Here is a 24,710-nt window from a genome sequence, read left to right on the forward strand (position 1 = left end):
TTCTTGAGCACTGTTCACAAATAAGAATGGCCAAGGTCAGTCTCACAACCATATTTTTAATCTGCAGCACCTCTTCAGTTTCGTGGGACTCCGTCAGAGTAAGCGACAGCACGATAATGTGTTCACTGAATTGATCCATCAACTTTGTGAAGCCAACTTCACTTCTGATGACGTAAGTGTCCTCTACAGCAGAATATATCCCAAGGATTTAAGGTCAGAGACCACGAGAAGCAGTTGCTTCAGATTCATCCAATAAATGCACAAAACACTACCTGCAGAACCAGCAGCAACAGTTTATAAAATTTGCGCAATTGGTATATACTCCGGAATGTAAGAGGATACAAGAAAGCCAGCACTGAAAAAGCATGGTAAACTAAATATCAATGACTGTGGTAGACTTGCTGATGAAATTAATACTGGAATCGGCAGTATAGTCCAATCCACGAACAATGGCAGTTTGCACATGTCCAGTCATGGTCAAAGCTTGCATTATTGACGATTCAAGTGGCAGTTGGGGTGAGCGCATTCGTTCTGCTTGTAGAAAGAATATAAACTGCAAATTACGTCTCTCGCTTACTAATGCAGAATTTATCACTTACTACCACTATTAGCGATGACAGCTCGCAACAAATGGAAATGAAATTCGCTTAACAACATGCTACGATCACATTTAGTGCTCGCACTAGCTACAGTGGTCACAGCAGAGCACTCTGAGCATACTGAACGCTCACTGGCTGTCAGAACATATCTGACTTAGGTGTGCAGAACAAGCCTTAGCTCTACCAACATTGTTCGTGACTAACTATAGGCGTATGTTGAGGATATACATGCCTGATAGCACTGGTCTTATCAACTGGTACTGGGTGAAATTGTTGAGATTAATTGGATCCATCAAGTTTCAGCTTCACAAAGATCAATAACCACTGCCAGTTCTCTTTTGCTTAGACAATCATCCCCACATTTCAACTAATAATCAACATCTTAACACGATTCAACAGATAGCTGTTCATTAGAGCAGCAAATTCTACACAAAAATGCAGCAGTTTCAGTTATCTCTGACAATGAGCTGGGCAACAACTCCTCCTCAGTTGTAAGGGATTACTTTGTCTCCTTCAGGCGAAGTCTACTTGGGTAGATGAATATTTGTTACTCATTAAGTGTATATGATGTTAACCAGATTTCCACCTTTGGATTCTTTTTGTCCATTTTGGATGATACTGATGAAGGTCAAATGTTGCATGGCTGCTCCTCATCAGTAGTTGTCTATGAGTATGCACATTTGAGAGGCTTTCCACTGTTTGACGCAGAGCAGCACTTTACAGTGACAGGACTTCCTGAGACTACTATCCAATTGTTCTGAGACGATGACAACAGTGAACATGAAGGTCGAGCATCTCAGGAACTCAAGAAGATGGCAGAATTCTACTTATGACATTAGAAACCATGGATTTCTTTGTTTCATGCCGGGAAAATAAAATAAATATCAAATCATAGCACAAACTGGAATGTCTCTGCTTTTCCTCAGTCAGTACTTAATTACGTTGTACTTCACATTTTCTGAACAAAAATTCAAAATACAAATAAAATTTTAAAAAAATTGAGAAAAAGATATAAAATGTTTTGTGAAATCATTTGCCTAAAAGCAAGAAATAATACAGATTAGAGAAACATTTGACACATCTTCAAATTATTTTCAAAATCTTGCACAGCAAGAGGGATGCCAATTTAGAATTTAGAGTTCAATTTTTAACTTATAATCTTGGAATATTAAACAGTATTACAGGATACTTGTCTGATGGGTCATGTAGATAGTGCAGTTGCTGTTGTGTGTCCTTGACATATTTCTATTATCTGTGCCCAAATGTGTAAATAATTCCAACAATTCGTCACCCTTAAAAATTTTTCTACAGAGAGTCCTTCAAATATGAACAAAGAGAAGGTATGTGCTACAAGAAGTAATATCACACTTGTAAGTGCTGTTGTCATCATTGCTGTGTCATTCTGATCATCATTCAAATGTGTGTCAAATGTTTCTCCAGTCTGCTTTATTTCATACTTTTAGACAAACAATTTCACAAAACATTCTACCTTTTTTTTCAATTTTGTTTTCCTTTATTTCATATGATCTTTAGGCTATTACGGCATCAACTGTACTTGTAACCTACAGTGAAAATATGTATTTCAATCAAAATCTGTAATGGAAAAGTTATGCTGAACACACCACTTCTGCAATTCATTATTCCTATTACATAGTTACCGTAATTGATCTTATTATTGCTGATATTCCACGTATGGATATTAATGTTTTATGGATTGATTTATTCTGCACCCGCATGACTTTCTCACACATCAGATCTACAGAAAATGTGTACCATAAAGAAATGAACATTCCATGCTTCACTTCAGTGTAGTTTTCCCCAGGTTCCTTTCTGACAATTTTGTCATCGTGTCTTACGTAACAGGTTAAATAGTAGTTCCATTAATGAAAGAAATGGGTGTTGGAACCACTTTGCAATTAGCAGCAGTATAAAGTCACCGAGTCAAAGTACACAAAAGTTCCAAAACAGTGTTGTTTAAGTTCGACAGATGTATCAACACATGAAATTTCAATCAGATTGTGGGGGGAAAAAGGGAGGGGAAGGGAGAGGAAGGGAGAGGGAGGGGTAGAGGGAAACACTTGTCACCTGTGATTCCACTCCTCTCAGTAAAACAATGGCCTTAACAAGCACACAAAATTAATCTTGCTTCACTGTCAAACCCTTAATGTTTAATATTATGGCACACTGTATATTATGTAAGTAAATCCATAAGTATAAGCTCACACATAGCAATTTTACACATAGGTAGCTTCACATGATATTCTGCACTTTCCATGTCACAGACAATGTATGGTTAAGAGCATTCTACAGTTTCCCCACACCATTCCAGGCCAATGCCAGGGTAGTTCAAACCAAGCATCAACACCTTCCCTTCCCCTACTCATTAATACTAGTAAAATGAAGTAAACCGTTACACAGAGAGATTCCATGATGATGATACAATATTTCAGGGATGACAGACAAGGGTAAATCTATAAATTCCAAGTAAGGGACCCTGGTCTGGAAATGACAGAGTTTAAAGTTCTATGTGAAAACCATTCTTATATCTCCAACACTGGAATGTTTGTACCAGTGCTGCTGTTTTGAAGATTGTAGAGTATGCACTTTTCAAAGGTGGCAGTATGAAACAAAACAAGAAAAAAATATCCAGTAAACACGGGGTCTAAAGTGTGTACCTTAAAAGCTGCAAACACTTTTTCACTTCCAGTACCGTGAAACATCTCTTCTACTGAATATGTGCTTATAGCTCTCAAGGCATGCATTTCAGAGCCCACATTTATTGGGCTTTTTTCTTGTTTTGGTCCATACTACCTCCAACAAAAATATGGGGACTAAAGGGCTTGCATTAGAAGAGATGTGTTTCTCAGTATCTAAGATGAGCAAGTGCTCACAGCTCTTAAGTTATGCAGAGGTATCAGAATGATTTTCGCTTTTAACTTTCAACTTTGTAATTTCCAGACCAAGGTCTCTTACCTCAAATTGATACATTTACCCCTCTTCGTCATCTCTGAAAGTTTCTATCATCTTCAGTGTCTTTTTTGACTACAAATCCATAGTTCATGCTTTTATTGTCCTGTTCAGCTCCCCTTCAATGGGCACTGTGTATTTTGCAACACATTCTTTATTCATATTAATGACATAGAAGGCAACTGAATGAAAATAATGTAATGATATAAATGAAAGGTCTGAGTTAGCAAAGCTGCTGCTGAACCACATGGTCAAATCATTCCTATCAAAAGCACACATAACTCTATAGGGTTCCACCGTAAGTCTCAGTTCTTACGCTCACTTTGAATACAGACTAGGTGACTGAAATTTTATGAACAATATAATGTGACACCATCAAGCACAAATGCTTTTCCAAAACAGGTAAAATGTGTCAATGTTCTTAACTACAGATCATTCACGATCACACTAACATAGAAGTGGAAACTATCTAGACATTCTGTCATTCTGCTTATAATTTATTACAGTCTGAACTGCTATTTCTGCAACAAGTTACATACAGTTCTGGAACTGTGTACCCTCCAATTGAAAAAGAAATGTACTGAAACTTAAGTGCTCTCTTCATTAACAGGAAGCCGACATGAAAAACTATATGAGAAAATATAACTGGCGAGATCACTCACTCATGAATTGTGTGATGAAAACTGACTTTGCAGCATATCCAAAACAAATTTATACGAGGGATATCCACAAAGTACATTATGTTTTGGAATTAAAAATAAATAAAGTATTGGAAATTTTTTTTATTATATACAGATGAAAGCCACACTTAAATACTACTTTTCTACATAGTTGCCATTTAAATTAAGGCACTTATCGTAGCGATGGATGAGCTTGGAAATTCCTTCGTCGTAAAATCAGGCCACTTGCGCCTTCAACCACGTGGTTACCTCTTTTGGGACAGAAAAGGTGTGATTTTTGTGGATTTCCTGGAAAGAGGCACTACAATAAACTCACAAAGGTATTGCCAAACTCTACAAAACCTCAGAAGAGCAATACAAAACAAGCGCAGGGGAAAGTTGGGCTCAAAGATGTTGCTGATTCACGACAACACCCGGGCCCACATGGCAAATGCCACTCGCGAAGTTCTCGAATCTTTTAAGTGGGAGTTGTTTCCTCATCTGCTGTACAGTCCCGACCTGGCACCGAGTGACTTCCACTTATTCCCAGCAATGAAGAAGTGGTTGGCTATGCAGCGTTTTGATGACGCACAGCTTCAAGAAGAGGTAACCACGTGGTTGAAGGTGCAGGTGGCCGAATTTTACGACAAAGGAATTTCCAAGCTCGTCCATTGCTACGATAAGTGCCTTAATTTAAATGGCAACTATGTAGAAAAGTAGTATTTAAGTGTGGCTTTCATCTGTATATAATAAAAAAAATTCCAATACTTTATTTATTTTTAATTCCAAAATGTAATGTACTTTGTGGATAGCCCTCGTATAAGAAGTCAATGAGGAATAGAAAAGATAATTTTGTTAGAGACACATGAAGAATCTCACGTACTTTATTTCCATACTGTCAGGAAGACAAGATCATTTTCCATTCTGTTTGTGTGTCCGTCAATCACTCAATACCTCAGCTGTATGTTGAGTTGTTACCTTTACTCCTTTCATCGTCTGTATTCTACCAAAAAATTATTTTCTAATACTGAACTCTTTAAATCTTTTATTATTATAGACAAGTTCAATAACACCCGTACAAGCACCATGAAAGAGCAGAATCATAATCTTTCTACTAAAGATATTTTCCAATTTGAATAGGAAAGATCATAAAAAATGCTTACCATCACTCCTTTCAACCAATTTTGTTCAGTGGGAGAGGGTTAATGGGATAACGGAAAAATTAAACATAACATTCCAACAAAAAGATGTGAACATACTGAAGCACTTGAAACATATTTATAATGCCCTAAGGATTACAGACACAGACATTGTATGGAAACTAGTACTTACACTTTAGGAACCAGTTCAAATCTCATCTTCTCCAGATTTGGGTCCTCTGCCAGCGTTGCCATGGCTACGGGATATGACACTTCATAGTCAAAATGAAAGTCTACGCCAGCTGGTGGGCTACGGACAAAGGTTCGCCTGTCCTAGAATTTTAAGAAAACATTTGCTTAGTAGTTCAGAGAAAGAGAAGTTTCACCCGAAAATTAACATCACCTAATACTTAACAATGAAGTCAATACTGAAACATTCACTGTGTGTGTGTGTGTGTGTGTGTGTGTGTGTGTGTGTGTGTGTGAGAGAGAGAGAGAGAGAGAGAGAGAGAGAGAGAGAGAGAGAGAGAGAGAAAGAGAGAGAGAGAATATATATGAACCTGATCTCTGAACACAAAAGCTAGTTGAATTACAAAGGTTGCAGAAGCAGAAAACATTTTTTTAATATTTATGTTACATTAAAGATCTTCTGAAGATGGTATCAACATGTAACATATGAGGGTATCACATCAAATCAATGCCCTGCATAGTTCAGAAGCTGGCTTGCACTAGAGGCACAGAAGTCACATACAGCTTTCTTGCAGTATATCCAGTAGTAATGTAAACATTTCCCTGTGGCTCTAATGCAATTTTAATGTTCAATTCACATATAATCAATTTCTTGATTGTAAGCTGCACATATCAATGCACTGAATCTCAAAATAAATTGTGACGCTGTTAACTGAAAATATTGACATAATTACCAAAATAAATTAAATAGGTGTAAAGTAAAGCACATGAATGTTCTAACCACGATGGTCTCCGAGAAAATGGCTTTTAGCAATGTTTCCTAGATCTGCTTCTTACCCGTCACACAGGAATCCTGTTACACATTTGAGTGGCATCAATATGGCAAAAAATTTATGTTCTTGAATATATACAAATATTAGGTTGGTGAATGTTTGCCTTGGTTCATATCCACTATTACTTGACAAAGGAGATAACCTCTCCCCCCTTCCCCACCTCGATGTCTGGAAGCAGGCAACAATGTGACAAGCAGAATTGGTATTTCTTGTCTTATATAATGGCTATGTCAGCACCAGTGAAGGATGTTTTTTGCCAAGTGGAAATGTAGCAAATTGCATCCCATATGCTGCAAAGGGAGAAATTACACAGGGCTCTGGGTCAAATACACAGAATCAAAAGCAACAGATATCAATATTCATAATAACTGTTCATTTTTTGGACAGCAGTAGGTAATGCTGAAGACTGTCATTCACATGGACTGACACTAAACTTGCATGTTAAATCAAAATTTTTCTCACCCTGTCCAATTTAAGACAGTATTTGGAAGTTAATCTTCAGAAATGTAGGTACAGGATTTATAAAACTTAAAGTCAAACAAGACTACATTAAATATCGAGGAGAATATGAAAGTTTCTCTGCAGAGAGTGAAAAGTAGCAAAATGAGTGAACTGTGTAGTACGTGGGCAAGTCAAAAAGTAAAGGAAAATTTAAATTAATTTTTCAATGGGAAAATAACTGCAACATAGTTCCACTACATAAACTCCCTCAACCTCCAAACACTTCCTCAGTCTCTTGAAATGATACACACACCCTGTCCAGTCACAAAGTGACCCCCTTTTCAAAAGCCTGAATAACCACCTTCTGCAGTGCGGGACATCAAGAAGTGTCTGGAAGGTACTGACATGGATGTGGAGCCATGCCGACTTCAGTGCTGTGGCCAGCTGTGCTACGTTTCTTGGTTGAGAATACATGGCTCAATCAGCCTGACTGAAGGTGGTCTCCCTCACTCTTGACTTCGTATAAACCCAGGGAGTTTAGTGGCCACAAGAGTACGCTAAATTCATCCTGGCACTATTCAAACCACAAACGTAAATTCATTTGCAAAGGCCCTTTGTCACCACTAAGGGGACGTCAGTTGCAGTACTCGTGTGCAAAATTCAAGTCTGACACCTATGAACAGCTGTCAGCATAGGTCCATGACCCACATACTTACTGCAGCAACATTCACTTGAGGAGACACATTTGGTAACCCCTTGGTTCATCTGGGCAGTCAGTTGCTCAACAGTGGCATGTCTATTCACCCATACACATCACTGCTGCCGTCTCTCACCACTGTCATTAACGGCCCGTGCTGCACCACAGTTGCCTCAGCACCGGTTTTGGATAGCACCGTTTTGCCATGCATATGCACTTTAACCACAGTGGCACACCAACACTTAACAAACTCAGCTTTTTTGGAAAGGCTTCCACCCATGAGCTGAAATACAATAATCTTGCCTCTTTGGACATCAGACAAATCACTCTGTTTCTGCATTATGACAAAGAACGTACTGTTTAGTGCATGCCCTGGACACACTTCATGTACCCTCCACAGTTCATTCTGCCATCTGCCATATGCGAGCGATTATTGCGTACTGATATCTAACATAGGCAGTGGTCACATTAATGTGACTTAATCGTGTAATTCTGTTCCAGAAGAAGCTTTGTGCCATCATCTAGATCCACTCTTGCACATTATCCACGAACTTCACACATTGTATTCATGCATGCAGGTGCTCCTTCATGCAACCAAACAGGTGAAATTCATCTTGAGCTAGACCACGATTGTTTAGTGGGTGCTCCAGCCACTCAAAACCAATGTTTTGAGGTTACTGGATTTTTGTCTTCCCAGTAGTATGAAGACAGCTGAAGCAATATAACACCTTTTGTAAACTTCCCTCTCCTATTAGTTTTTGATTTTGGATTTCAGATCACACATTAGCTCACAACTGCTACCACTTTTTATTGTTTTATTTTTAGAAGTGTAATGAATTAGTGGTGGATCTTCCCTATCCCGGAACATGCATGTCATCAACTTCCTGTAGAATCCTGGCTTTTGAACTTCCTTCTCTGCCAGTTAATCTGTTTTCCTAATGATGGACCCGTGTCGTGTCTTAAATGTGATTTCAATATTTCCAAGCATTTCTTTTTGCATTTGTCAGGTGAGATGGCATCCAACAAATGTGCACATTGTGATAGTTTAGAAATTTGTGGACAACTGCAATCACTGAACCACGGCTAATGTTGGACTCATGTGCAGTCATCAATTCTCCCATGACGATTATCATAAATAATTTGCTCATTGTGTCTATATTGCTATCCATTTTTTAAGCGAGTGGCATACCCAACTGTTCTTCATTACAGATCAAGACACACTGACTTCTGAAATGATTTATACTCTCTTAAATTTTTTTGTTAAGTAAGAGAGCTATCACCACACTGCAGGGGCATTCTGCAAATAATATCCACAGCTTTAGTCCCTTCAGAGTATAGGGAATAATTACTCTTCATTTTTTCCTTGGTGCATACAGACAACAAGGCACTCATCATAAAATGATCTCAAATCACTACAAAAAAAAGAGTTAATCACTGAAGCAATACAGCTGATGTACAGGAACAACAGTGAAGTTAAGAATGTTATTGTTGAGTCAGTACAGTCTACCAATGGAGCAGAAAAAGTGCCCTTACTTACTGAATTTTATTTTTTTTCTGGATAACATATTTCTAATATAGGCTTGACTACTCTGTTATGGTCCTCTACAAGAGAAACAAAAAAATAACTGATATGGACACACACTATTATGTAAACCTAAAAAATGTCTGAAAAACGCTGTTTCATGAAACCACAATCCTTTGTCAGATTTTCTTATCTGGCTTAAAGAGAACAGTTAACTGATAAGGCAGTTTAGTTACATTACTTATTTCTGTGTTAGAGGATACTGACAATTCTTTGTAACATGGGTGGTTTTATGAACTGGACGCATTTGTGGTATTGAATCCAATGAACCACTTGATGTAGTGATGTAAGTCATCTGTAATGTCATACTGCACAAACATAATTAATATGTAAGGAAAAAAGTACCGTAGAAAGTGTGAGGCATTCTTCTTTGAGAGATTCTTCATTAGCACAGCCAACCCATGGAGGAAAGGCAGGTTCCGCACCTTTTGATTGTTTTTCCTTGATGAATGATTCCTGTTCTTTGTTGAAGTCTCCAAGAAGGCTCTGAAACACAACAAATATATGTACTAATCTCAATGTTGATTTTTGAACAAGAATTGTCTTAGTCATTACATAGCAAAAGCAATATGAATTATGTTACAGTAACAAAGTTTTGGAACAAATCTTGTCCCATCACGTGTCTAGGAGAAGGACCATGTGAGGTTGCTAGGAGGTGTTTGGGGGGAAAGACCGCTTCATTCCACATTTTTGTGCTGCCGACTTACATGTAAATAATTAAAGTTTATGGTGTTGACTTACTATAAAATAAAGGAAGTTCAAAAACACTTAATGAATGTGTCAAGAAGAAGGGGGGAAAAAATTGTCTGACTGATACAAATATGAGTCTGCTACACACAAGTAGCCATCATAATCAGCTGTCTCTTCAAAGACATTGTGTTTATGCCAGTGACCGTTAAACTTTTTATTTCCACTATTGCAATTTCGGCCTCAGGCCATTATCAAGTGCAGATTTTTTGGCTTTAAGCCATTTCTACTCTATACAAGCTGACATTTATATGTCATTGTCATTTGTTGTTACGTACGTTCGTAACACTGCTAAGTAGTGCGAGCACACATGTCCGTATATCGTAAAACAGCACAGTCTGTGCATATGTTTGTTCGTTCAACCATCACTAGTAACTTTTGCACAAAACCACAGCAGTGAATTACTGTTTACAGTCTGCAATTTGTTGATTTTGGAGAGAAGTTCTTCAGCATTGATGGGGAAATAATATTTTGTAGAGAAGTTAAAGTTACTGCAGAAAAGCAGTTTAATGTGCAACAACACTGTGATACAGCCAGAGACAGCAGCTTTGTGAAGAAAAGAGGTGGACAGCAGATAAACACTGTTACTTGAGCAAACAAATCGATCTACAATTGTGTAGTCATCCTTCAAGGGCCTGTGTGATACAATGATGTCTTGCAATTCCCCATTGATTGGAGAAGCTGAAGAATCTCTGCTTCAGACAGTTCTTGGAGAAGAAAACAGCAGATCCAGAATGCTCACAAAAATATGAATTAGTGTTGCTGACCAAAAGATTTGAGTGTTGGTTGGTTGGTTGGTTTGAAAAAAGGGGGGAGGGATCAAACTGCTAGGTCATCAGGTCATAATTCCACAAGGTGCAAGTAAAATAATCGAGACATACAAAACACAGCAGGAAGAAAGGAGAAAACCACAAGAATGACAGAATGGCAACAGACACTAAAATAGACAGAAATTGGACCAGAAAACCACAGAGAGACGCAAGAAACATGTAGAAGAGATCAAAACAAGAGAGCAGATTACCATAGCTGGCTGACCATGAGAATAAAAAGGAAAAGCCAGCCACTCTGCAAAGTGGTAAAGGGAAGGACTCCAGTTAAGACAGAAGGGATTGGACGCGAACTGCAATCGTAAGCTCTGACCTGGGCCGCCGATGTGGGAGATGAACCGCTGTGGTTGGGAAAAGGAGATGGTAATTCAGACACGCAGGAGAACTATGAATATGTGCAATGTAACTGGTGAGCAGTTGTGCATGCCTAACCTTCAATGAAGGGACTCCTGCCTCCACCAGGACACTGGTCACTGGACTCATTCTAAAAGTTCCCGTCGCTAAGTGGACACCACATTGGTGCACTGAGTCGAGTAAATGCAATGCGAGGGCGCCCCCGAACTGTAAACCAGACTCCCATAGTTATGGCGGGATTGAACAAGGGCTCTGTATAGCTGCAGCAGTGGAGAACGATTTGCACCCCAGTTGGTGTTGCTCAGGCAGCGGAGGGCACTGAGGTGCTGCCAGCACTTCCACTTAGCTGACGAAAGTGAGGTAGTCAAGACAATCGGGCATCGAAAACCAATCCTAAGAATCCATATGTCTCCACTACAGTGAGTGGATCATCATTAAGGTAACTACAGAAATGCATGACACACAACATTGCGGCTGAAAACTGGAAGCCATGAGCTAGAGCCCATGACCGTGCCTTCTGAATGGCTCCCTGTAGGTGCCACTCAGCAACACCAGTACTGGAGGAGCAGTACGAAATGCAGAAGTCATCTGCATACAGAGGAGGTGAGACCGACGGCCCTACAGCTGCTGCTGGACCATTAATAGCCACTAAAAATACAGAGACACCCTGACATGGAGCCAGTATGCCACGTAACTCCAGGACCAAACCCAACCGACGACACACCATATGTTCCAGTAGATTACAAAGAAAGTTGGTGCGGCTGATGGGCCAGTAGCTATCCACATCAAGTGGGTTTTGACCAGGTTTGAGCACCGGAATGATGGTGCTCTCCCGCCATTGCGCTGGAAAGACGCCATTGCGCCAGATCTGGTTGAAAATGAAGAAGAGATGTCGCTTGTAGTCAGACAAGACATGTTTTATCATCTGACTGCGTATCCGATCTGGCCCAGGAGTTGCGTCAAGGCAATGTGCAAGGGCGCTGAGGAGCTCCCACTCTGCAAATGGGGAGTGACAGGTTTCACTGTGGCATACAGTGAATGAGACGATTTTCCTTTCCATCAGTCATTTGAGGGTGCAAAAGGCCACGGGGGATCTTCTCCAACACAGAGGCTCGAGCATAGTGCTCAGCAAAGTGCTCGGCAATCGAGTTTGCGTCGGTAGATAACACGCCACTGATGTTAACGCCATGGACACCTGTTGGGATCTGGTACCCAAGAAAACATCTGATCTTCATCCGGAGTTGGGAAGGTGATGTATGGCACGCAATGGCCGACACATACCTCTCCCAACACTCCTGTTTCCATCGTTTTATCAGCTGGCAAAGGCGGGTACGGAGCTGCTTAAAGGCTATTAGGTGCTCTAGGGAAGGGTGCTGCTTACGTCACTGCAGAGCTCGTCGACACTGTAAATTGCCTCACCGACTTCCAGCATCCACCAAAGGACTGTCTTTCACCAGGCGGCACCCTAAAGAACAAGGGATCACATTTTCCACCGCAGAAACGATTATTGTAGTGACCTGCTCAATGACAACATCGATGGCACCATGTGTGGGAGATTCAGCAATGACGGCAGAGGTGAAGGTACCCCAGTCTGCCTTGTTTAAAGCCAATCTGGTTAGGCGTCCGTGAGCATGACGCTGGGGGAGAGACAGTAAGTGGTCACTACCAAACAGGTTGTCATGTGCTCTCCAGTGGATAGAGGGGACAAGTGCAGGACTGCAAACTGGGATATCAATGGGCTAATATGTGCCATGTGCCGCACTGAAATGTGTGGGGATTTCCTGCATTGTCCTTATCCTGACAGCCACAGCTTGAGGAGGGGTTCGAAGGGGCACAGGTTCACTAGATATCGAGTTCAGGACATAGACGCAAACTGCACCTGACACACTATTATATTTATTTATTTATTGTTCCGTGGGACCACATTAAGGAGAAGTCTCCATGGTCATGGAACGATTCAATACATGAAATTACAACACGATTGCAGAAACAGATGAAATGAAATACACTCCTGGAATACATGCGCACATTGACACCGGTGTGTCAGACCCACCATACTTGCTCCGGACACTGCGAGAGGGCTGTACAAGCAATGATCACACGCACGGCACAGCGGACACACCAGGAACCGCGGTGTTGGCCGTCGAATGGCGCTAGCTGCGCAGCATTTGTGCACCGCCGCCGTCAGTGTCAGCCAGTTTGCCGTGGCATACGGAGCTCCATCGCAGTCTTTAACAATGGTAGCATGCCGCGACAGCGTGGACGTGAACCGTATGTGCAGTTGACGGACTTTGAGCGAGGGCATATAGAGGGCATGCGGGAGGCCGGGTGGACGTACCGCCGAATTGCTCAACACGTGGGGCGTGAGGTCTCCACAGTACATCGATGTTGTCGCCAGTGGTCGGCGGAAGGTGCACGTGCCCGTCGACCTGGGACCGGACCGCAGCGACGCACGGATGCACGCCAAGACCGTAGGATCCTACGCAGTGCCGTAGGGCACCGCACCGCCACTTCCAAGCAAATTAGGGACACTGTTGCTCCTGGGGTATCGGTGAGGACCATTCGCAACCGTCTCCATGAAGCTGGGCTACGGTCCCGCACACCGTTAGGCCGTCTTCCGCTCACGCCCCAACATCGTGCAGCCCGCCTCCAGTGGTGTCGCGACAGGCGTGAATGGATGGACGAATGGAGACGTGACGTCTTCAGCGATGAGAGTCGCTTCTGCCTTGGTGCCAATGATGGTCGTATGCGTGTTTGGCGCCGTGCAGGTGAGCGCCACAATCAGGACTGCATACGACCGAGGCACACAGGGCCAACACCCGGCATCATGGTGTGGGGAGCGATCTCCTACACTGGCCGTACACCACTGGTGATCATCGAGGGGACACTGAATAGTGCACGGTACATCCAAACCGTCATCGAACCCATCGTTCTACCATTCCTAGACCGGCAAGGGAACTTGCTGTTCCAACAGGACAATGCACGTCCGCATGTATCCCGTGCCACCCAACGTGCCCTAGAAGGTGTAAGTCAACTACCCTGGCCAGCAAGATCTCCGGATCTGTCCCCCATTGAGCATGTTTGGGACTGGATGAAGCGTCGTCTCACGCGGTCTGCACGTCCAGCACGAACGCTGGTCCAACTGAGGCGCCAGGTGGAAATGGCATGGCAAGCCGTTCCACAGGACTACATCCAGCATCTCTACGATCGTCTCCATGGGAGAATAGCAGCCTGCATTGCTGCGAAAGGTGGATATACACTGTACTAGTGCCGACATTGTGCATGCTCTGTTGCCTGTGTCTATGTGCCTGTGGTTCTGTCAGTGTGATCATGTGATGTATCTGACCCCAGGAATGTGTCAATAAAGTTTCCCCTTCCTGGGACAATGAATTCACGGTGTTCTTATTTCAACTTCCAGGAGTGTATAAGAAACATATTCAGGCGACACGTCGTTAGTTTAAATAAAGAAAATCAAGAATGTAACACTGGAATTTGCTTAATTTTTTAGTTCTTCCAGGTGCTCCTCGACAGAGTAGAAGGAGTGAGCCATGAGGAAACTCTTCAGTTTTAGACTTAAAAGCGTTTGGGCTACTGCTAAGATTTTTGAGTTCTTGTGGTAGCTTATTGAAAATGGATGCAGCAGAATACTGCACTCCTTTCTGCGCAAGAGTCAAGGATGTGCATTCAACATGCAGATTTGACTTCTGCCTAGTATTAACTGAGTGAAAGCTGCTAACTCTTGGGAATAAGCTAATATTGCTAACAACAAACGACATTAAAGAAAATATATACTGTGAGGGCAATGTCAAAATTCCCAGACTATTGAATAGGGGTCGACAAGAGGTTTTTGAACTTACACCACACATAGCTCGAACAGCCCGTTTTTGTGCCAAAAATACCCTTTTTGAATCCGAAGAATTGCCCCAAAAAATAATACCATATGACATAAGCATATGAAAATATGCGAAGTAGACTACTTTTCGTGTTGAAATGTCACTTATTTCAGATACTGTTCTAATGGTAAATAAAGCGGCATTTAGTTTCTGAACAAGATCCTGAACATGGGCTTTCCACAACAGCTTACTATCTATCCGTACGCCTAGGAACTTGAACTGTTCCGTCTCGCTTATAACATGCCCATTCTGTCTGATTAAAATATCAGTTCTTGTTGAATTGTGAGTTAGAAACTGTAAAAACTGAGTCTTACTGTGATTTAGCATCAAATTATTTTCAACAAGCCACGAACTTATTTCACGAACTACATTATTTGATAATGTTTCAATATTACACACAAGATCCTTCACTACCAAGCTGGTGTCATCAGCAAACAGAAATATTTTTGAATCACCTGTAATACTAGAAGGCATATCATTTATATAGATAAGAAACAGCAGTGGCCCCAGCACCGATCCTTGGGGAACGCCCCATTTAACAGTGCCCCATTGGGACTGAACATCATTACCACTCTCAATATTGCGGAGAATTACCTTCTGCTTTCTGTTCTTAAAGTAAGAGGCGAACCAATTGTAAGCTACTCCCCTTACTCCATAATGTTCCAACTTCTGCAGTAATATTTTGTGGTCAACACAGTCAAAAGCCTTCGTTAAATCAAAGAAAACACCTAACGTTCGCAACCTTTTATTTAATCCGTCCAAAACCTCACAGAGAAAAGAGACTATAGCATTTTCAGTTGTTAAGCCATTTCTAAAACCAAACTGTACATCTGACAGCAAATTATGTGAATTTAAATGCTGCAGTAACCTTGTATATACAACCCTCTCGATAACTTTAGCACACACCGATGGCATAGAAATAGGTCTATAATTATCAACATTATCCCTGTCTCCCTTTTTATAAAGTCGCTACGGTTCCTGTAATATCCCTTATAGCTGCGGAGGTCAGGGGTCTGCATTACTGGGAACCAGGTTTCTTGGAGAGCAATGCAGAAAGCAGGTGTAAAGCTTAAAAGTTGCCATAGCTCAGCCAGGTGGTGGACGTGATTGTGAGACTGGGAAGGCATGAAACAATCAATGAGGCAGTCTATGCCTCAGGGTCACCTGCTGCCACCAGATGAGTACCTGTGCGATCGACATCCATTGTCTCTGAGAGCCCAGCGAGGTCGCGAGGTCTAGGTCCTCAGGGGATGCCAGAATCTCCACCTCATCCTCAGACACAGCTTGTAGGTAGTGGTGGTGTGGGTGCCACTACAGTGCCTTGATTCTTGGGGCTCTTTTTCTTTTTAGGTTTCTCTGACTGCTCCTTACGTTTTTCTGGATGGGAGGGCTTCACTGATTCAGTCTCAGGGACTGAGGAGGTCCGTGAAGCCCTGTGGTTGCTTCAGCCACTGGCAGGTGTCAGCTTTGCCACTGGTAGGAATCTGGGAATGGAGTGACCCAAGGGATCCCTTCCTGCCGAAGAAGACTTACGCTTCTCCAGCTGAGAAGTGGGGACTGACATCCCCGATGGGTGGGGGTGGGGTGCGGGTGGTGGGGGGTTGCTCCTGAAGTAGGTTTTGCAGGAGCAACCAGAAGGAAAGTACCCCCCACCATCAAGGGGGCAGGGAGAGTCTGACAGCTCTGAAAGCCAACTGTACATCTACATCTACATACATACTCCGCAATCCACCATACGGTGCGTGGCGGAGGGTACCTCGTACCACAACTAGCATCTTCTCTCCCTGTTCCACTCCCAAACTGAATTAGGGAAAAATGACTGCCTATATGCCTCTGTACGAGCCCTAATCTCGTCTCATCTCATCCTTATCCCATCCTTATCCCATCCTTATCCCATCCTCATTCTCATCTCATCCTCATCTCATCTTTGTGGTCTTTCCGCGAAATGTAAGTTGGCGGCAGTAAAATTGTACTGCAGTCAGCCTCAAATGCTGGTTCTCTAAATTTCCTCAGTAGCGATTCACGAAAAGAACACCTCCTTTCCTCTAGAGACTCCCACCCGAGTTCCTGAAGCATTTCCGTAACACTCGCGTGATGATCAAACCTACCAGTAACAAATCTAGCAGCCCGCCTCTGAATTGCTTCTACGTCCTCCCTCAATCCTACCTGATAGAGATCCCAAACGCTCAAGCAGTACACAAGAATAGGTCGTATTAGTGTTTTATAAGCAGTCTCCTTTACAGATGAACCACATCTTCCCAAAATTCTACCAATGAACCGAAGACGACTATCCGCCTTCCCCACAACTGCCATTACATGCTTGTCCCACTTCATATCGCTCTGCAATGTTACGCCCAAATATTTAATCGACGTGACTGTGTCAAGCGCTACACTACTAATGGAGTATTCAAACATTACGGGATTCTTTTTCCTATTCATCCCCATTAATTTACATTTATCTATATTTAGATTTAGCTGCCATTCTTTACACCAATCACAAATCCTGTCCAAGTCATCTTGTATCTTCCTACAGACACCTTCCCGTACACCACAGCATCATCAGCAAACAGCCGCACATTGCTATCCTCCCTATCCAAATGATCATTTATGTAGATAGAAAACAACAGTGGACCTACCACACTTCCCTTGTGTACTCCAGATGATACCCTCACCTCCGATGAACACTCACCATCGAGGACAACGTACTGGGTTCTATTACTTAAGAAGTCTACGAGCCACTCACAGTCTTGGGAACCAATCCCATATGCTCGTACCTTAGTTAGGAGTCTCCAGTCGGGCACCAAATCAAATGCTTTCCGGAAGTCAAGGAATATGGTATCCGTCTGATACCCTTCATCCATGGTTCGCAAGATGTCATGTGAAAAAAGGGCGAGTTGCATTTCGCAGGAGCGATGCTTTCTAAAGCCGTGCTGATGCATGGACAGCAACTTATCTGTCTCAAGGAAATTCATTATATTCAAACTGAGAATATGTTCGAGAATCCTGCAACAGACCAATGTTAACGATATTGGTCTGTAATTTTGAGGATCCGTCCTTCTACCATTCTTATATACAGGCGCAACCTGCGCTTTTTTCCAGTCGCTTGGGACTTTACGTTGGGCAAGAGATTCGCGATAAATGCAAGCTAAGTAAGGAGCCAATGCAGTAGAGTACTCTCTGTAAAACCAAATTGGAATCCCATCAGGACCTGGCGATTTATTTATTTTCAACTCATTCAGCTGCTTCACAATCCCAGGGATGTCTATCACTATGTCCTCCATACGGGAATTTGTACAAGGCTCAATCGGCAGTTAGTTTGTACGATCCTCCTGCGTGAAAGCTTTCTCAAATGCTAAATTTAAAATTTCAGCTTTCGTTTTGCTGTCTTCCGTTGCCAGGCCAGACTGATCAGTGAGTGACTGGATGGAAGCCTTCGACCCGCTTACCAATTTTACATAAGACCAGAATTTCCTTGGGTTTTCAGCAAGATCTTTTGCTAAGGTATGACGGTGGTAGTGGTTGAATGCTTCGCGCGTGGCTCTTTTTGCAGCAGCAAAAATCTCTACTAACTTTTGCCTCTCCCGATCTTCCTAGTACCGCGAGTGCAGCTGCCTTTGCTTCCTGAGCATTCTCCGAATTGCGTTGTTAAACCATGGTGAGTGTTTTCCGTTCGTAACCCACTTTTTCGGCACATACTTGTCCAATGCGTGATTTACAATGTGTTTAAAATTTGCCCATAATTCTTCCACGTCCATCGTACCGGAAGTAAATGAAGTAGATTCATTTACTAAGTAGGATGCTAACAACTGCTTATCTGCTCTTTCTAGTAAGAATACTCTCCTAGCCTTTTTGACCGACTTTTTAACTTTCATAACCATAGTCGTAATGATAACATCATGATCACTAATCCCTGTCTCAGCACTGACACCATCGATGAGGTCTGGTCTGTTCGTGTCTACCAGATCTAAAATATTTCCGTTATGTGTTGGGTGTCGATTTAGCTGCTCAAGACAGTTTTCGGATAATGTGTTCAAAAGTAATTCACACGACGGCTTGTCTGTACCACCTGTAATGAATCCATAGACATCCCAGTCTATACTAGGTAGGTTGAAGTCGCCTCCGACTAATATAGCATGATCCGGGTACTTCTGCGATACAGAATGTAGACTCCCTTTGAATGATTCTAGAACGGTCACAGTGGAACCTGGTGGCCAGTAATAACACCCCACAATTAACTTTATTTCCCCTAGCTCTGTTAAATGTGTCCAGATAACTTCACAATCACGCTCTATTTCGACCTCAGTAGATACAATGTTTTTGTCAACTACAATGAAAACACCACCTCCTACGGTGTCTAATCTGTCTTTCCGATACACGTTCCAACCCTCACTAAATATTTCAGAACTTCCTATCTCAGGGTTCAGCCAGGTCTCAGTCCCGAGAATAATTTGCATGCCACACGCTTCCTGGAGGGCAGTAAATTCAGGAACTTTATTCCGAACACACTGAAAATTTACTGCTAATATCTTGATAGCTGAAGTGACTTTACACTGAGCGCGTCCTGATTTCCCTGCCTGCAAATCGACTGGTGAATGTTCATCAGGACACCTCGCACTACTGCCTAGCCTAAAAAACCCCCATGTGCAAGCCCCAAGTACTCTGCTACCCGATTACCCGCTTCCTTTGTGTAGTGCACCCCTGACCTATCTAGGGGCGTCCTACAATTCCCCACCCAATAGCGCAAGTCTAGAAATCTGCAGCCAAGACCGTCACAGAGTCGACGAAGCCTCTGGTTGGGACCCTCCACTCGGCTCCAAACCAAAGGACCCCGATCCACTCTGGGAACGATGCTGCAAAGAGAGAGCTCTGTACACGGCGGAACGGAAGAGGGTACAACCATTGTCACAGCGGCAGCGTAGGTTGACGTCATATGCACAGGATGTAGCCTCTCATATCTTCTCTTAGCCTCAGTGTAGATTAGTCGGTCTTTTATTTCATTATTTTTCTTTCTTTCTGAAGAATCCTGCAGTCTGGGGAGCAAGGTTAATGGTGCTCTCTGCAGCTGACACAGATAGGAGGTGGGGCACAGGGAGTACTGGGATGTGAAGGACATCCACAATCTCAAAAGGTGATGCTGGAAGTACAGCAGGAAGACACATGGCCGAACTTCCAGTACTTGGAAGCACCACATCAGGGGGAGGGATATATGGCTTTATGTCACAGCGGTAGACTGTCACCATCGAAGGACAAGATGGTTTGAGTGTCCATCAACGAAACCAACAATGTGGGTGGATGCTATGTTGCAAATGATGATGTCAGTTTTCTAAAAGTTGATGGATCTAGAGGACTGTTCCTCCTGAAGTATGAAGCTCTCTCTCTCGTGAGTTAACAACTCGACAACTGCCATGTCGTTTGAGAACTCTATGAAGGTACTGTGGCCAGATGATGTGAACAACAGAGGCAACACTTTGCAGTTTGTAACAGATGGTGCTTTATACATGGCTAAAGCAGCCAAGGGGCTGCAGATTATCTACCCTCAAATGGTGTAAGTCACTTGCCATACACATACACTGCAACAGATGGGTGATCAAATTACCCTGATGTGGACAAATTAATTTCCTGTAGTAAGAAAATCTATGCGAAAGCTCTGCTATAGGTGCAGAAATTCAAGGAAGAAGCACTTTCACCACCCTTCTCTTGCATGAGTGGTTCTTGGCTTAATGCTACTGAGTCTTACTGCACCAGCTACAGCAAAATAATCTTTTGTGAGACTGATAGCAATGAATCGAGTTCTATCAAAAGTGTGGAAGACGCCTTCACAGATATCTTGTCTGGAAATTTGGCATGCATCAAGGCTAAATTTTCAGTGGTATCAAACACCATCAACATGTGCAGTTGGGTCAAGCTCGTGCACATGTGACTGATGAAGTGAACTACACAATGCAAAGTGTTCTCCTGTGGAACCTTGGATATTCTACAACATGCAATATTTGTGACAGCTTTTCTGGGAATGCCACTACGTTTGAAGATCCTGAACCAAAACTGGCCCGCAGTGACCTTGATGCCTTCAAATACACTTCGTTGAGGTCTTGCCACATAGAGAGGAGCTTTTACAGGTACAAAAATTTCGTCAGTGGCAACAGTAGATCTTTGAAAATAGAAAACCTGACAATGCACCTTGTGATCAGGCGCAGCTCTGCAGCAACTGAAGATTGACAGGACATGTTAACTAATTTTAATATACAAGCGGTGTGCAGTAGTACAAACATTATTTTATTGTTTTGATAGGTGTTATTGTTTTCATTGGAACTTTTTCCTTTTTTTTTTTCAAAAAATGGTTCAAATGGCTCTGAGCACTATGGGACTTAACATTTGAGGTCCTCAGTCCCCTAGAACTTAGAACTACTCAAACCTAACTAACCTAAGGACATCACACACATCCATGCCAGAGAAAGGATTCAAACCTGCGACCATAGCGGTCGTGCAGTTCCAGACTGAAGCGCCTAGAACCGCTCAGCCACAACGGCCGGCCCTTTTTTTCAACTCACACATGCAGACATTACAAATGTACGTGCCAGTTAGTGTCAGACACTGCAAAAGGTAAGCACTATACTCACAATTGGTTCACAAGTGTATTTTGTATGAAATGGTACATAAAAAAATCAACAATGTTATTTAAATAAACTTACATTAAATCACTTTTCAAGGTCATGTTTATTTAAGATTTAGGCCATCATTAAGATCTGTGTCATTAAAATCTGAGTTCTAGTTACAATTAAAGGACAGGAAGGAGGTGTCTGTCTGTCTGCCTGTTTTTCTGGCCAGCCTCCAATTCAAGTAACACATATGCCACATAATGCAATTTCTGAATTCGTCGTCACTATTGTCAGACACTCTGCAGGGATGGAACACTGCCAATTTTATTGCAAATGACATTATTATACAGGTAAATAGCTAATCTAATAATCTGTATTCAATGTATTCCACCAAATGCTCTTTTAACATACATACTAGAATGAGGCATAAAATATCAGCCACAGTAGTTAAATTTGACACTTTAAATGACAAAACTGCTTCACTGGAACTGAAATGTCACACAATGGAGAGTTAATAGTTCATGAACAGATATAAAGATGGAGGAGACAACTATTAGCTTTGTTACTTTATATGGCACTACAACACAGAAGGGGCAGTAAAATTAAAATGACACAGACGGAAAAAAAGTACGTAAATTATTTATTATTTGTAAAGTAATCACCATAACTGGTAACATATTTATTCCACTGTGGGACAAGACTGTCAATTCCCTCATGGAAAAATGCTTGTGTTTGCCCTCGAAACAATGATTTTATCCAGGGATGCACTTGTTTGTCTGAAGCAAATCAATGGCCACGCACGTCTTTCTTCAAGGCTCCAACGACACGCAAATCTTGTGGGAAGATATCTGGACTGTATGGAGAATATGCAAGGGCTTCCCAGCGAAACTTCTGGAATGTAGTCTGAACAACCTTTCACACATATGGGCAAGCATTATCCTGCAAGAAAATGGTGCTGTCCAGCAACATTCCTGAGTGTTTGGACCTGACAGTGCACTTCGATTTTTGCCGAGTGGCCCCACAGCACTGTGCATTAATTGAAGCATGCTATCAAGTCCAAACGCCAAACAATGCTGACGGGTGGCATCATCATGATGCAGGATAATGCTTGCCCACATGTATCGGTTGTTTCGACTATGCTGCACAAGTTTCACCGGGAAGCCCTTATACATTCTCCATACAGTCTAGATCTCTCCCCTTGTGATTTCAATATTTTTGGAGCCATGAACAATGACATTCGAGGTCGCCGATTTGATTCGGACAAAGACGTGCATGACTAGGTAGAATCATAGTTCCATAGGCAAGTGCCAACATTTTTCCATGAACGTATTGACAGTCTTGTCTCACAATGGACTAAATATATTAACAGTACGGCGATTACATTTGAAATGAACAGATTACTTACTTTTTTTCTTTTGACTGCCTCTTATATTTTTACCCTAAAACAACAGTTACTGACTTGACAAATTCAGCGGTGTAACTATTTAATTTAAGGAGTTATAACGAAAAAACACATTTAAAATTGGTGTTCTCCTGTTTGTGTCCCGAGTTCAACAGTTCAGGGGTTCTGTGGCACTTCTATCATATTATCCAAAAATCAGTGACATACTGATCAGGGCCCTTTTTCTCTCTACGATGGAAATTTACGTTAGGAGTGTCATATATGTATGGATGGTGCTCCACGAAGCAGTTTTAAAGAACACAGGAATCTCAATTTTGCGTGCATTTTTAATCAGTAATTTACTGTCAATCCTACAGACAGTAACCCAATTTATTAACAACAGCTTATACGATGTGACTCTAAGGTTACATACCAAGTGGCAGTAACCCTCTGCCAGGCACTTAAGTGTGAATTGCAGAGTAACCATATAGATGAAGTTTGAAGACAGGGTCTATTTCCTTAGGGGATACAATGACATGACAGTAAAGCATAAGAAGAACGTTTTCTTGGACTGGTGCAAAAAACTGAATTTAACTGAGCACCCTCAACTTTTTCTTCACAACACTTTTGTTCATTAAGTACACAACCACAATATTTTGTTTTGATCTGTGGCCTAGATTAATTTTAAGGAATATCTCAAAATCTATGATTACATTGTGAAAGCTGGGTGCAGACTGATCTATCAGGGAAGCAATGGCGAACTGTGTGTAGCAGTCGAGTCTGAAAGCGTAAAGATTCTCATTATTACTCGTTCAGAAGTCTCTTTCCGCTGAGATTTCGCTAAAATGACTAGCACGACATTTTATGAAGCCATTGTAGTCGTGCCTGTGTTTTGGTTGTCAAGGAGATAAAGAGCAGATCTTCATTCACTAGGAAATGCTATCAAAGCAACGTGTTACCATGCGCAATGAAGTTCGGATCCTCGACAGTAATCCGATGTGTTGCCGAGTTTAGGGACCGATGACCTCAGCAGTTTGGTCCCTTCGGAATTCACAAACATGTGAGCATTTTTTGTTGCCGAATTCGTTGCTGTTTTCATACTCGGAAAAGTACTGATGCTACAGAAAAAAAGGCTTGTACGTTCATTGAATGAAGCTAACAAGGGTAGCATAAATCCATCGGTTCACCGATTTTGCTCAAATTTCGTGCTATTGTAGTATGTACTTAGATGTAATATATGTCGCTTTGGTACGAGGAACTTTTAAACGTTTTCGAAAAATCGAGGTCCGAAGTTTCACGATCTGAATACTATGCAAGAGTTCCATCATCGAGCAGCGGCATCAGCGCAACCGGGTAATTCGACCTCTATTGCATGCCTCGCCATTTGGTTTTCCATCTAATATTACACCACGTACTGTTATAGTGACATGTCTGAAAGATTAGAGAAATAACATGACGAGACTAAGGCGCCATAGATAGATAGATAGGTGTTTCGTTGATCAATCGCACGGTACGGAAGCCGTTATGATGAGGAACGTGTCAAGTGCACAAGAAATGCACATATGAGACAAGATTTTTTTTTAATAGTACATTGTTAAAGATTGATATTTCTATTATTTACCCCATTCCCTTAAATGGCACAACATGCATATACTATATTAACAGATTTATTTATTCCTATTCTGGTCTGCGTCTTTCTCTAACGCCACCGCTTGACGGCTGGCGCTCTTGTATCGTATTCAGTTCGAGAAACTCACCCAGATTTCTCGAAAACGGTTGAAAAGCGCTTCGTATGGAGCAATATTT

The 24,710-nt window shown here is 42.0% G+C and overlaps 1 protein-coding gene across 3 annotated transcripts in view; it reads right to left on the minus strand.

The window, feature by feature from the left end:
- The window catches only part of LOC124721529 (synapse-associated protein 1), a 289,918-nt gene that overhangs the window by 34,647 nt on the left and 230,561 nt on the right, over positions 1-24,710 (minus strand). For all 3 annotated transcript variants that reach the window (XM_047246548.1, XM_047246547.1, XM_047246549.1), the window contains exons 5-6: positions 9,452-9,592; positions 5,558-5,697 (exon numbers count right to left, since the gene is read on the minus strand). In XM_047246548.1, the coding sequence (XP_047102504.1) occupies positions 5,558-5,697; positions 9,452-9,592 (281 nt within the window). The remainder of the gene's footprint in view (positions 1-5,557; positions 5,698-9,451; positions 9,593-24,710) is intronic.

Source organism: Schistocerca piceifrons, chromosome X, assembly GCF_021461385.2.
Source record: "Schistocerca piceifrons isolate TAMUIC-IGC-003096 chromosome X, iqSchPice1.1, whole genome shotgun sequence".
Lineage (NCBI taxonomy): Eukaryota > Metazoa > Arthropoda > Insecta > Orthoptera > Acrididae > Schistocerca > Schistocerca piceifrons.